This window comes from Sceloporus occidentalis, unplaced genomic scaffold, assembly GCF_023333645.1.
Source record: "Sceloporus occidentalis isolate IW3139 unplaced genomic scaffold, rSceOcc1.0.p SCAF_41, whole genome shotgun sequence".
NCBI lineage: Eukaryota > Metazoa > Chordata > Lepidosauria > Squamata > Phrynosomatidae > Sceloporus > Sceloporus occidentalis.
The window spans coordinates 2054710-2069963 of record NW_028317021.1 but is presented as its reverse complement, the minus strand read 5'-3'; the positions used below and the strand labels follow the sequence as shown (position 1 = coordinate 2069963).

General features: G+C 40.2%; 1 protein-coding gene across 14 annotated transcripts in view; it reads right to left on the bottom strand.

The window, feature by feature from the left end:
• Window positions 1-627: 627 nt before the first annotated feature.
• FBRSL1 (fibrosin like 1) overlaps window positions 628-15254 on the bottom strand; it is a 1004090-nt gene continuing 989463 nt past the window's right edge. For 7 of the 14 annotated variants that reach the window (XM_089489878.1, XM_089489883.1, XM_089489881.1 and 4 more), the window contains 4 exons: window positions 11495-11578; window positions 9502-9585; window positions 5741-5966; window positions 628-3999 (listed from right to left, as the gene is read on the bottom strand). In XM_089489878.1, the coding sequence (XP_089346004.1) occupies window positions 2760-3999; window positions 5741-5966; window positions 9502-9585; window positions 11495-11578 (1634 nt within the window). In that variant the 3' untranslated portion in view covers window positions 628-2759. The remainder of the gene's footprint in view (window positions 4000-5740; window positions 5967-9501; window positions 9586-11494; window positions 11579-15254) is intronic. The other 7 variants (XM_089489880.1, XM_089489885.1, XM_089489886.1 and 4 more) reach the window with 4 other exon arrangements.

The window sequence follows — 15254 nt, the reverse complement described above, 5'->3', positions numbered from 1 at the left end:
TTGCAGGGTAGATAGATCAATCCTCCCTGACCCACTAATATGAAGACTTTGGATACAACTGTATAATAGAGGTGGCTATTAGTATGCAAATAGATCTTGTAGCACCACTGAGACTGAGCAAAAGCTTATGCTGCAACTCCTTTCACTCAGTCTCAAAGGTGCTACAAGATCCCTTTGTAAACTTATATTTCAGATGAACATGGCGATGGCTCTGAATCAGCTATTGTTAGATGTCAGGGGACAGCAACTGGGCCAAATCTGTTCTCATTATTTCAGTTGTAAATGAAAAGGCAAGTGTTTAGCAGGAATCAGCTGTCTCTGGCAAAAGAATTTGCTTTCAGAAAGAGGGTAGTGCCATCTACTCCTCCTTGAAACTAGCTCTCTATAAAGTTGGTTATCGGTGAGAACTTTGCGTTTGTCTGGTGAGAGAAGCAAGTAGAAGATGGGAGTTACACAATTGCACAATTTTGTTTACCCATCTTATGAAAATTATGCAGTGCCCGGTACAGGTTGTCATACTTCACCCTAAAGCCCAGCTTCTGAGGCTGTTCCAGTGATGTGTGCAACGTGGGCCAAGACCAGTCTTGTACTAGGCAAGCTGCATGCAGAAAAGAGAAAACTCCCAGCTGAACTGCACGACTCTTTAATGATCGAAATTTGCCAAAGGTCTAGCAGCGTTAATAGGCTGAGCACGTTTATCAATAACCATTTACTCTCCCTTCTCCCTCCCGGCAGTAGCTCTGACTAGATCTGACACATGAACACTTAACTACCTTTTTTCATCCAAAATCAATGCTGTATTTATCTTCAATGATCTACAAAGAAACCAAATGTTTAAAATTACAGGGGATGCAGAGAGAAGGATGGCGGGGAAAATACAGTCAGTCAAGGAAAGAAAATATCAGCAGGTGTTTGAGTTAACTGGAAAGCAGAAACCCAGAATAATATAAAACATGAATACTGTAGGCCAAAAAAGTGGGAGAGGATACAGGGGAACATGGTTGCCTGCCCCTGCCTCCCAGAAAAAAAAAACAAGCTAGGGGCACCGCACATAGAGAAGGTGGTTTTTGCAAGTGGATCCCTAACATAGTGGATGCAGCAACTTTGGTTTGTGCACACAGACCTTTTCAAAAAGTTACATTTCTTGGCAATCTGGGGGTCAAGAGCAGAAGGCCTAAACTCCTTTCCCATCCCTGGTTCCACTTTCTCCACCAAACAGCTAATTTTGAAGGACTGTCGCTTTTTAAAAAAAGTCTCTGCACATATTCCATTTGGCTGAGGCATAACAAAACTCATATATCTGAAGTCATTGTTATCAAGGTGGTGCCCAAAAAACAAACTTCAAGGCATGAACTCACACCAAAGCAAACAACTGAGTAGGTCATTGCAGACTACAGAAAACATATCAGTTTTTTAAATTAACCATTTGACTTTTGTTTTTGCACTCTTTAACGCTCTAATATATTAATTCCAATAAGAAGACTGTGCAGTGAACACAAGGGAGAAAAGTCCTGGTTTGTTCATGTGTCTTGCCACAGCAGAAAAAGTGTAGACACAGGGATGGGAATGGGAAAACGTGGAATCTATGGCATACTACTGGATCGGTCCCATCTGGCTTCTATCTGTAGCTGCTTTTATTTTAGCCTGATTGTGAATACTGTATTCAATTTTCCAAACAAAATTGGAAAAAAAATAATAATGGTAGAGTTGGTATTTGAGTGTGTGTAACATAAACGTTCCTTTCAATGTAACTATTGCCATCCCTACTACAAAGCTGCATGTTTGTTGGATGCTTTGGGCAGAATTTTTGTGGGGCTGGATTTGTTTTGTACATGATTTCTTTCCTAGCCCCCTGCTCCCGCATTAGTGAGGACCTGCCTCCAAATTCTTTTGCATAGTTGAAGGATATATGCCACAATTAGCTGGGTTTTTAAAGTGTGCCGTCGTTTATCCAGACAGTGACAAGGATGAATTGGAATAATGTTAACAAATAACCAGAGAGGGGTTCTAGAAACCATTTTTTATAAAGTCTACCTATGTTAAGAATTCAATATTGGTGTACATTTATATTAACAGAATATTTACATATTGTTTTCTTTTTTGTTTAAAACAAGAAGTCGGGAAAAAAAATCTCATCTCTCCATAATATAAGGCAAAACCCCAACAGTTTTGTACATTATAATTATAATAATAATTATTATTTTTAATATATATCTGTAACTTCAGTTCCAAAATACCAAGTGAAGTGAATGGCCTCAGTTCAGGAACCTCACAGTGGACTGTACGAAACTAGTGTATTTCCATAAATAATATTTTAAGAAACCCTGGATGTGTTTTGTTTTTACTTGAGGATAAGAGGCCACTAAATTCAAACTAAAAAGAAAAACCTTTTTTGTGTGAATAAAGATCATAAAGTTAAAAAAAATACAAATTCATTAAAAATGTTTCTCCTATTTGGGGGAAAATGTACAAACTTGGTAATATTTTATATCAGCACAGAAGCAAAACCAAAACAAAATCAAGACCTATATATTAAATTTCAATTTTCAGCAACCATCTGGTTGGAAGGTTTACAACCTATGACCTTCCTCCCCCCCTCAACCCCAAATTATTATGGAACTGTGCTTAATTTCTACAAATTATACAGTTTAAAAAAAGTTTACAGCAGTGCATTTTTAAAAGTTTCCTCCCCTCTGCCACAACCTTCCTCTTGTATTTACAGGTGAGTTTTGAAATCCATTCTGTTTGCTGGACAGGGACTATCGTGCCTCTACTTCTTTGGGGTTTCTAGAAGGAGAATAGTCTCTTGACTCGCTGGTCAGTGGGGTAGTCCGACGGGGGGAGGAAGGTCTTGTCGTACTTGCTGGTACCAAAGGGGGTGGGGCACTCAGAGCAGCTGTGGGTGGGTTCCTATTCAAAATCCCATTGTGCATGGCAGCAGAGGGACTGAGTCTGGGATAATGCATCCCACTGAGATGAGGCATGAAGGACGGCACATGTGCCAGGTGGCTTTCAATAGGAGACGAGTGCAAGTGATGCATCCTGGCACGCTCAAGCTCTTCCCGTAAGTGCAACCTCTCCCTCTCCTCTGCTTGCCTAAGCCGTTCCTGCTCACGCCGCGCTTCCAGAAGATTCTCATGGTTATAGTCGTGGGGTTCTCTATCCCGGTAAGAGCGCTCATGGTCATAAAACCCAGATGTGGTGGGGAACCTATGAATGGGATCTGTTCTGAGCTGGAAGTCCATTCGACGATGGAGGTCTAAGCTCCGATAGGCATCTCGTAATGGGTCCCTCACTGTGTCCCAGGAAAATCCAGGATGGGGCAGTCTCTCCCTTCCAGACAATGAATTCATGCCCATTAAAGGGGTCATCATTCTACTACGATCCAGGACATTCATGTTGTTCATCTGGTGGACACTGCTCATGGAGATGGGCATTGTAGCTGCCATGGTATGGGACAGTGGTAACCCGTGCAAAGAAGGTGGCGGTGGGTGCTCAACAGTTCTGGAATGTTGTGAAGGTTCTGAGCTCACAACTAAGACATCACCATCCTCTTTACACTCCTCTTTGACCTTGATGTCATTTTTAATCTTCTGAAGGTCTGTTGGAAGCTCTGGCTTTCTTTCAATGTCCTTGTTCATTAGATTACTGAGTTTTAAATTCTCGCTCAGTGCAGGTTTGCTGTAGGGTGATACAGACTGGATTACTGGCTTTGTGTTGTCTTCTGTAGATCTTTTTTCATGGCTTGGTGGTTCCTTTACTGGAGATCGACTTTCTTTGATCTTGTGCTCCACAACTGGAGGAGGATCCCTCAGCCGGTCAGGAATCTCCCTCTCTCTCTCACTCTCTTTAGACCTTTCTCTGTCACTGAGGCCAACTTGCCTTGTGGGATCATTGGAGGTTTGGCTGTTGCTGCGAATGAGGTTGCTGATCTGGTGAGTCACTGGAGCTGACGCTGGGGAGGATCTAGTTGAATGTCTATTTTTTTCCAGAAGATCTCTGAGGGAAAAATAAAATATATTGTGAATATTCTTCTGTTGTTCGTAACAGATTTGTATTCTTGTTCTATACTGTTAGCAATACTGCGATGATTTGATAAATGTTACCAGTCCTTTAATCATCGCTCCCTACTGCAGAAACACAGATATATTCTTCTTCTTTAACTCTTTCACACCAGTTGAAAATGATAAATGCTGAATGTTTCATGACTAACATGTAAAAATCAGTTTTGTATGCAGCTTTGTACAGATTTAATCTTCAGTTGTCAGTCAGAGCCTGGAATCCCTCACCTACACTTCAACATTCTCTTACTACTTTGTCTAGCCACTTTTTACTGTGGTTTAAGCTTCTGAAAGTTTCCCAACCAACCATACTCAGACTGGCAACAGATTATCATGTTGGCAACCCGTCTTGTATGGCTCTAAACATAATAACAGGACTGAATGGTGAGCAAGCACATGGTTGACAAACAGAAACATTACAAATATATCCGTTAAGGAATTTCAATGACTATGATTAGAAAAAATTGTGAAAAGAATGCCAAATAAACATTCACTTGCTCTGTATAATTTAATTCAATAGCAGTATTTTGGGTTTTTCCAAGCATTTTCTTTCACACTGCTGACTCCATCTCCATTATGATATTGTAAGATCAGGAGGAACTTTATAAAGGTTATAAAGGTTATTTTTTAAAAAGGACAGCTCAATTTAACTCATCTCTGTACATGGAATCAAGTCATGATTTCCCTTCTTCTCCCATCTGGAAGTATGGAGGTCTAGGAATTCACAAATCTCCTATTATAAACATTTAGCAGACAGAGTTTGTAGTCTAAAGTTGTGAACACCACACCTCAGAGAATTCAGCATTTTAAAGTATGGAACTGTAAATTCCTTGAGTGAAACATTTTGGTCAGCAGTTAAAAATCAGAGAGTGAAGTGTAATAAAAGCACAGAAACCATATAGGGTGTCTGGCCTCTCCTTGACAGTACAATCCCCCAAAACCTAAGGCAAGAATGTTGGCTGCAGCATCAGTGGGGGATCCTAGGAACAACTGCCATTGCTCTGGCCTTTGAGGAAAGGAGGAGCAGTCAACATTTGCTGGACTTAATCCCCTTCCCAAGTCCTACTCCTACCCTCCCTTTCTTTCCTTCCTCTCTAAAGGCCAGCTTCCACTGTAGAGGGCTGTGGAATTAGGCTATTTTAAAAGTATGCTGTCACATGGTTAGCTATTGACATACAGCACCTTACCACATAAACTGGACAATATTTATATTTCCACTTCAGTTTCTTAAAAAAAATGATTAGGGTGGCATAGAAAACACCTCAACGAGGAAGGGCACTTTGTCCATCAAAGTGGGCACTTTGTTGCCTCCCATGTGTTTCTGGATTGCAGCTCTCATCATCCCTCATCACTGGCTCTGCTGGTGAGGGCTAATAGGAACTGCAGTGCAGTAACATTTGGATAGCCATATGTTATTAACTTCTTCTGTTTTTTCTTATTATTAACAACTTCTTCTTTTGGCAATTCCCCGTGGTTTGTGACACGTAAACCGGCCACTAACACTCTACCTCTTCCTATACAATCCTAAATTCTTCAATTCTTAGAAAGCTCACTCACTGGATACTCACTGAATTATGTAAAATGAGGTCACTAAGGCAGATTTACTTAGTACCTGTAAAGTGTTACATATATTCTATTCTGGACAGTTGACTCTGCCTGCAGTATGTGACCCTTCTCACCTCTCCTTGTCTCTGTCTTCTTTGCTGGAAAGATCCCGCTTTTCTGATTCACGGTCTCTGTCGTGATTTGTCATGGAGGAGCTCCGCTCAGAGTCACCAGGCTTGGGCCACTGAGGAGGCGTTGGGAAGGATGGCGGGGTCCTGTGGAGTCTGTTCCATGGCTCATGTGGGTTGTTGAAGCTTTGGACACTGGGTCCTTCTTTGTGAGCAAAAATGCTATTGTGACCTAGAACCAGAAGGAAAGGGAAGAGTCAGTTACTTCTCTGTTTCCCCCACCATTGAAGAAAAGACTTCCTCTCATTTGGGACAGTTCTGCAGAGATGCCAATTACCAGCACAGTTAACTGTTCAAGCTGAAGAGAGAGAGAAAAGAGCAAGAGAAAAGGACACTTACAAAGAGTAATAACAGGATGGCTCTGATAGCTCAGGTATGAAACAGCAGCCATTTAAAGCCTCTGCACAAAAAAAGTCTACATTACATTGTGGAAGTAATGAGGCTATTTGCTCTGAACAGAAGAGAGGACTCCCAGTTTCCCTGGCATGATAACCTTGACTAAATCAGCAAAGTTGTCACTGCCACAGATAGTAACTAATGTGAAGCAGCTCTGACTAGGACTCCATCCATACTACAGGAATAATCTAGTTTGACACCACTTTAACTGCCCTGGCTCAATAATATAGAATTGTGGGATTTGTAGTTTGTTGTGGCACCAGAGCTCTCTGAGAGAGGTTAAGTATCTTACTAAATACAAATCCCAGAATTCCATAGCATTGGGGCATGGTAGTTAAAGGCACTGTCAAACTGCATTATTTCTGCAGCACGAGCCATAACATGTTTTTTCCCTACAAATGCTACTCACAGGTGTTATGCATGTAGCATGTACTCTTAAGGAAAATGTCACCTTAATGAGTTGCTCTTCACAATGTTGACAACAACTTCCTCAATGAATGGAGGGATGTGGGTGTATTTAAAAGTGTGCCACTTTCCAGGCCTTTCAAGATAAACAACTGAAAATCCTGTGTTCCATTATTTTTCTCTGATACCACACAGAGTCAAAATCCCCACTGATTCTTGTATGCAGTTCCAGAGACAACATGGCAGCCAGACTGGTCGCTGGAAAATCCAAGTTCGACCATATTACACCTATTTTAAAATCACTACATTGGCTGCCTATTAGCTTCCGGGCACAGTACAAGGTGTTGGTTATCATCTATAATGCCCTACATGGCTGGGTCCAGTCTACTTGAAGGAACACCTCCTCGCATACAATCCTCCCGCACACTCCGATCCTCTGGGAAAAACCTTTTACAATCTAGAAAGACCAGACTGGCGGTGACCTCCCGGAGGTCCTTCTCTGTCACCGCTCCAAAAACTTGGAATGACCTGCCGGAAGAGATTCACCAGTTATTCTCACTCAAGGCTTTTAAAAAGGCAACAAAAACCTTTCTCTTCCAGCAGGCCTTCCCCGATTGATAATGTCCAGAACCAACTGAATCCCCCTCCTTTTATTGTTTTTCTTAGGTGTGATTTGTTTTTAACTTTGATGTATTGTTTGTACTTTTTAAACATTTTTTTTTACTGTTTAATTTTATAGTTGGGAGGGAGGGTTGGGTCAGGGTTTTGTGGGGCTTGTTGTTTTTATTGTTGTATATTGTATTTGCTTTGTTGTTACCTGCCTCGATCCTCAATCGGATGGGGCAGGATATAAATAAATATTTATTATTATTATTATTATTATTATTATTATTATTATTATTATTATTATGCAGTGTTCCTTTATTTAATACTAACTTCCTTCCAAAGCATCTGCAAAATTTTTGTGAGGGTTTATTTGAATGCAACAAGCCTGGTTCTAGCAGGCTGTCTTCCCAGAAAGCCTCATCAGACTCATTGATGAAACTTTGTTTCTTGCGCTACACATTGAGGATGGAGCAAGCTTGTTTTCTGCTGCTCCAGAGACTAGAGCATGGAACAATGGATGGAAGCTCCAGGAAAAGTGATTCCGCCTAAACATTAGGAGGATCTATCTGACAGTAAGGGCTGTTCGCCTCTGCCAGTGGAACACACTCTTTCCTCAGAGTGGTGGAATCTCCTTCCTTGGAGATGTTTAAGCAGAAGCTGGATGGCCATCTGTGGGGGATGCTTTGATTGGGAATTCCTGTATGGCAGGGGGGTTGGACTGGATGGCCCTTGGGGTTTCTTCCAACTCTATGATTCTACTACCTTTGAAGATGAAGTCTGTTTTTGGAAGGTGCAGCAGCAGAGGCAGCCACAAACATGGAAGAAAGGGACAACAGTATCTGTGCCCATCACAAACAGGACAGCCACAAGCATATAAAATAGGAACCATATCTGTACCCATCTCTAGGTTTTATTAAGTTAATTATGCTTTCTAAAAATACTCATAAATCCACCAGCCTCCTCAAATATAAAAACACAACAGAAACAAAGCATGCCTTAAAAACAGACTACAAACAGTTTGAAAAGCTGAAGGCCTTAACGAAGAATACAATTTTGCTCTCCTGTCAAAAGCTCAGTCATTACTGAGCCAGAGCCCACATTCCCTTGGGAGGGTGTTTCACCACTGAGGTGCTACTACAGCTTGCTCAGTGTAATTTTTGCGTTGGCTTGGCTGCAATGATTAGTACTTGTAATGTGTTTATTTTCAAATGGTCCTGTCACTACATAAAATTAACAGGTTATGGTGAGACTAGCCATTTGCAAGGCTGTAAGGTCAGTGGTGAAACACATGCTTTGGCCGCCAAAGGTCTCCTATTCACTCCCGAGCATTTTCAGGTAGTGTTAGGGAAGGAAATCCTGGAAAACTGCTGCTAGTCAGTGTAGTCAATACTAAGCTACAGTGACAAATGGTGTCATCTAATATAAGGCAGGGTCCTTTGCTTTATATTGTTCCTTTCCTTTGCTCCTGTAATTGCTGTACTATCTTGTCCATATGCTTGCCTTGGAAAAAGTATATGGATTATCAACATTGATATCACTTTTTTTTGGTGTTTACATCAATATGTTTATTTTTAAGTCATTGAATAATGATGGTTTATTTTCCAAAACCATGAAACAGATTCACATGAGCATTATCCTTGTTCTTCACAGCACTGAAAAATCTAATCCAGGTGGAATCTGGTTGTCTTGATGATCTAGAGGTGGAATTAGGTCCATGTCTAGCTCTCTATGCTTTCTCCTGCTTCCAAAGAGATGACTGGTGCTATTGGTGGGTTTTGCATCTTTAGCTTAGCTTTATAAAAATTAGGGAAAATGTTACAATATACTGTCCTGTTTTGTTTTTCTTCCTTTCCCAGCTGGATCGGGCCTCACAGTGCTTAAATAAGCTCTCAAAAAGAAGCCATGTACATGATAAGGTGTAAATAATATTTTCAAGCACCTTCCAACCTGATGGTTACTCCTGAGAGCAAACTCATGCCTTGTGCAAAGTGGACCTCAGGCACAGGAAAATTACTAAGAGTTTCCCATTGGGCCGACTTTCTCTAGAAACCAAGCAAAACTAACAGAAGCATGGCTGCTGGTGGGTGAGCAGAGAAATGATGGAAAAGCTCTTGCCACAGAGACCTGGAACACTTAGGTGCAGTGTTTTGTTTTGCTTTTCTTCTCAAAAAGGAGAATGGAGGATAGGAAATAAAAAAGTTTTGCTTTGTTTTAAACAAACTACCACCAGCTGCTTTCAATGTGAGCATGTGGTTTCTTTGGAGAGGAGGTTTGTCTGCAGTAACCCAGCCAGTACTTACTCAGAGTATGACTGCCTAATCCTCCAAAGGCATTGCTGCCTAAGTTCCCAAGGCCGCTGAAGGTGCTTGACCTGCTAAATGGATCTGGAAAGGCAAACAGGGTTTTAGCCGGCATTTAGCCAAGAATGCTGGAGAATGAAATGCACCCCTTCTCCCCTCCCCCTCTTCTTTTTAATGGTCTGAATCCAAGTAGGATTAGGCCAGACTTTAAGCTGATCCTTCTCACTGCAAGGTTCTTTGCACAGAATATTCCCAGCATGTTAAAAATGGAGAAGGGATTTGAGCACTTACTCCATGAAACAGGTGTTAAGCTCTGTGCGTGCCAGGAGAGAGGGAAGCTGAAAGTTAACAGCCAAAAAGCCAAAATGACAGGCACAGCTACTGAGCTGAAACTTGATCCACTGTTGAAATCACAATAGCAAAATGAAACGCCGTAAACTGCTTTCCAATGTGGTATTTTATTTATTTTGGGGGGTGGCTAACAGGCAGGAGAAGGTGCCTGTGTAGAAACTTAGGAGGGTATAAAATGGCCTTTGATATGCTGATCCTTTTTCTTCACCCCTCTGTTTTGGATTGTGTGGGCTAAGTCCCACTGTACAGACTCAACCAGGAAACAAATATGCGACAAACCTACAAATTTCCATCCAGAATATCAAAGCATTTCTGCATTAATTGGACACCACATTCTCTGAATGGTGTATTTCCCCTATTTTCTCTAGCTGTATCTTCCACCTTCTTACTCTGTTCTTTGCCTGTGGAACTTCCATGTTCCGAGGACAGCTAAAATTCTGCAAAGGATATTTTGACCTGAAAGGAAAGGGTTAGTAAAATCATGCTGTTTATTCTAGCAATACAAATAGGTAGAACATGTCAGATTGTGTACTTGTCTTTTAATGAATTACTAGCTCCAAATAGCACCATGACCTGTACCCCCATTAACTTATAAAACCCTATTCACTGACAGGGTGGGAGTGGCAGCCACCCTATAAAAACATATACTATTGGATATAAATATTTGCCAGCTCATGATCATCCCTAAACCATAATTGGGTAGCATTAGAATTATGTAGCTAGAATGTTATGTAAAAATGAAGATAGATACTCAGGATGCTAATAGGGCAAATCCAATGAAGAATGAGTCTACTGATGGCCACTTGTCAAAACTGGAAATTTCTAATTTGGAGGCAGTATACTTCTATAGCCCAATCACAGTAAAAAGTTTTTATTATATTGCCCTCCTTTTGAGTTTCTCAGGGCCACCTGCCTGCCTGGAAGGTGAGAAAATGACATTTTGTTTTCTTTGCCAAGGCAATTCTTTGCGAAAAGCACATGCTCTGAAAGCAATGTGCAGCCCATGAATCCCCAAGGTATTCATCCCAATTTTCATTAAGTCTCCTGGGGACATTCTGTGGAATAGAAAGATGTGACAACACTTGGGCACTGGCTCATGTTTATGTAGTAGTTTTATTTTTTATTTCCCATCAGCCCTATGGAAACTATAAGAATGCACAAGTGATCTCATTGACTCCATAATACATGTCTGCATGTACATTTGGAAGAATAATGCCTGTTTTCGTCTCTTCTGACTCTTAAATATTGAGTTTTGCTTCATCTGCCTGGCAATAACTAAGGGAATACAAAGGACACACTGCCAAATTACTTCTGTTTGGGAGGCCAGGAACTCACACTTGGGAATACTTGGAAATACTGGAGGGTCTTCCAATGGAAATAAATCTGATTTAATACAAAGCAAACACTTCAGTAAAAGCTTATACGAAGGCAGCCTAAAAAATCTTTACAATTTTAAGGAGATGTTTTTGCTCCATTTCTGCTCTAAATAGGGTATTTTCTGATGACACCCATAAATTTGCATTGGATTGTCATTTAAGCAGAGGTGAAGTCTCTGGCACTGCTTCTAGATGTTTGTAAAAAAAAACATTTTTTGATGTACAGGAAGGCATCTAGGTAAATGTGAAAGGTAGGCTTTACTTACACCTACCTGCCAAGTGGCTAGTAGGCAGGAAGCTGCTGTGATGTGGTGAAGGTCCAAAAGGTGTGGTGGGTGGGTGGGTAGAACCTGTGGATATAAGAACAAAAGGCCCAGTGTTTTAAATATGCTTGCAGAATACATCTAGACAAGTATCTAATGAAGGAGTAAGAGCGTAAGTCATGAACTGATGGATTATCTAGCTAAACTGTAACAGATGTTAGTTGAAAAATTCTTAATTTTGTCTGTGTAAGATCCATTCTAGGATCAGGCTAATACCATAAAACCCAGCCTTGCAGGTGAGATAATATTTTCCACTAGCCTCAAACTAGTGCTTTAAGGAAACATGTTACCCATACTGCAAAATGTAAATAGCAGTAGTAGTCATTATTATTATTATTATTATTATTATTACAACAACAACAACAATTTTATTGAGGTCACAGAAAAAATACGCTATAGAAATTAAAAATGAACAGATAACCAACTTATACAATTACAAGTTTGATAAAATACCAGTGTCTTTACGTTTTCTATACTAATCTGCATTGAGATTAAAAAAAACCTGGCCACTTGTTCATTAATGAAGGAAGATGAATCATATTGCAAAATGGTATGAGACGAAGGCAAGTGTGATTTGCCTAAGGCCACCTCGTGAGGTTGTGGCTGAGGTAAAACAGGAACCAGAATTTTGGTTCAACTACTCATGCATTCTTAGGACTTTATCACACGACCAAAAAAGATGGGAGCATAGTGATATGCTCCCATCAATACTGTGCAATAACGCTAAGATTTTCACATGACATTACGCGATGTTGCAGTTATCCCAGGATTATCCCATGAATAAAGAGGCATTCTAGCACCGCTTTTTATTCAATGACCATCCCCTGTTTCTGTAACACAGGTGAGAATTTATACTTCAACCATAAAGTTCTACCTGACTGTATCAGGATGGCAAGTTAAGATTAAGTGATCTACATTATGTGACTTTTGACCATGCACCCCTGCATTTTAGTTTGGGTAGGACTGCCATTGCATAGGTTTTCTTCTCTCCACAAAACATCTCACTTTAACCTGTGTGCAGTTTCTTCCATATTATTATTATTATTATTATTATTATTATTATTATTATTATTAACCTTTATTTATAAAGCACTGTAAATTTACACAGCGCTGTACATACAATCTTTCAATTAGGCGGTTCCCTGCCCTCAGGCTTACAATCTAAAAAGACACGATTCATGTTTTTCTTAACCTTCTCAAACTATATCCCTTTCTAAACTCACTCCCACATGTGGTTACAGATGGCACTTGGAATCCTCTATCATAGCTACGTTATGTAACATTACATATACTTAGGTATATAGCAGAGGTGCTAAGAAACCCTGTTAGTGAATTGTGAAGATGTGTAACAGGACATGGCCAAGAGTGTCCTGATGAACATTGGCACTCCCTAGTCTGTTGTGCATTGGTCTACTTGTGCATATGTCACTTCGCCAGTCCTCCTATGAAGTAACATAATGGCATCCCTTTACTGGATATGGATGGCATGGAACTAGCCCAATTCTAATTCCTGTAGACTTAAGTCTCAAAGGGGATGCCAACCAGCATTTAGTTTGTTTGTTTTCTGTCAGGTCTTTATCTGAATTGTAGCATGTGGGGAAAAGACTTTGGTGAAGGTTCCAAAAATCATGAAGGAAAGATTTTCCTGAACACAGATATTGCTGGGTTGGCAAGTGCAGAACATGGGCTTGGAGGTCCATGTTCCAGGTTTAGTTCCACCAGCCAAACATCATGAAAGATCTGCTTTAACCAAATAACAGAGTTTGGAATGTTACTTTTATGTAAAATGAGTATAAATCATTCCAAGGGCATCATCACAGCACTAGTCAATTATGGATAGCTACAGCATGTCATCATATACATTCTTCCTTAACTATACTAGCTTTGCCAAGGAGTGATCTGCTTCTTTTGCTTGGCTGGTTGAGAATACTTATTTGCCACAGTGAACAGTATTTAAGAAACACAGCTACTCAATATTCTGCAAATCAGAGGATTTTGAATTTTAACCTCCCATATCAAGGGGATACAAAGGCCTGTCAGGTTTTTAGTGTTGTTCATAGTTCACCAGTCCACTTTCTGGCACATTTTTGTCTCCATTTACACCTCCATGCTGGAACTCCCCCCCCCCACCTTTCTCTACTTGCCACAAAGACATCAAGGGCATCTAGCAGATGCAGAAAATACCGAGATAAAGCAGCAAGAAGAAAACTTCCTTCTGTGCACACAGTAAAGGCACCCAAAGTGCCCTTTTAGAAGAGTACAGTTGGGCAGATCCCACATTTAAAAAAATAGCAGTTTACTAACATATTTGGGATTATATTATCCCTTTTATGTTATCACATTGAGGTGGGCATCTTGCTAGTGGCATTTGCAGGCATAAATCTATCTTAGATTTGCTTATGTCTTTTTTTTGGTCATTGCAGATGTTTGTATTCCACAATGACCAAAGCCCTCCCCAGACTGACTTTCCACAAGACCATCAGTGGCTGGTGGAGAGCAGAGGGGGACTGGAGAAATATCTGGCTATGTCCTTGTAGTAAGATGCAGAATGATTATATCACATCTCCAGAGGAGTCCAGGGGTTGTTGAATGTCCAGCTGCAGCCTCTGTTCTGCATATGGAACTACTGTGCTATGCAGAGCCATACAGGATCTCAATCCAAGAATCTTAAAGAGAACAGGATCATGATACAAGCACTGTCAGAAAAAAAAAAGTCAAATGTAAAATACAGAGGGTTGTTATTCATTCCAGCGCTTTCTGAATTGTAGGGGTGGTTAAAAAGATTTCATTTTGTCCTGGCTTTCTGTGACTTTTCAGGATATCTTAATAGTGATAAAATGAGATAAAACAGAATGTTGGCTCAAGGGAAAGACAGTGAAAGTAATATTCTTTATCAGCAATAGGCAAAATCGGATATGCAAGTTAAAAAGCATGGATTTATAAATTATAAATGGTCACCTATCTCTCCTGGCAGCTTGCTAAATTTTATTGGTCACTTTGTATTTTGCATTTGTTCTTGTCATTTCTAGCTGAACCACTCATTTTCTTCATTTGGATTCCACAAACAATGTCAATAGCAGTTATGGCAAGCAGTGAGAGGTGCGTTCTTAGAAACAATGGTGATGTGTGCCAAAGGGCTTCATAAACATGTTTCCAGTAATTTGGATAAACCAAGCTTTCAACTGTAAGTCTACTGTAGGGCAATTAAAATATGATTGTATGAATTGGATTATGATGGACTGAGTTTAAATGTATCACTTAGATTTAAGTGGGATGGGAGGATAGAGAGGGATGGATAGGTGAGTGCTGAAGGGCTTCTAATTTGCAAAGCTTTTAAAATTACAAATAAGTTTTGTATCTCAGACATGTCAAACGGCAGGTTCACACAGGCATGCTGAATACACACTGAATGTCAAACAGCAATTTCAGATGTGTATGCTGAATAAATGTTGCTAAGTACATAGTCATGTTCTATAGTGGGTAATCGTCATACCTGAAACTTTCTACCACATATTAATTCAAACGCTGTAATATTCATTCAATGGAGATACGCTTGGTTTAGTTATCAGTGCTGAGTTACCAAGTGATGTACATGTCTGTGTGAATTGGCCCAGAGTTAAAGGAAACAAAAATGGATAAAAGGAAGCTCCTATCCCATCCTAGCTAATCTAATCCAATCCAAGACAGGACTGGATTAGGTTTA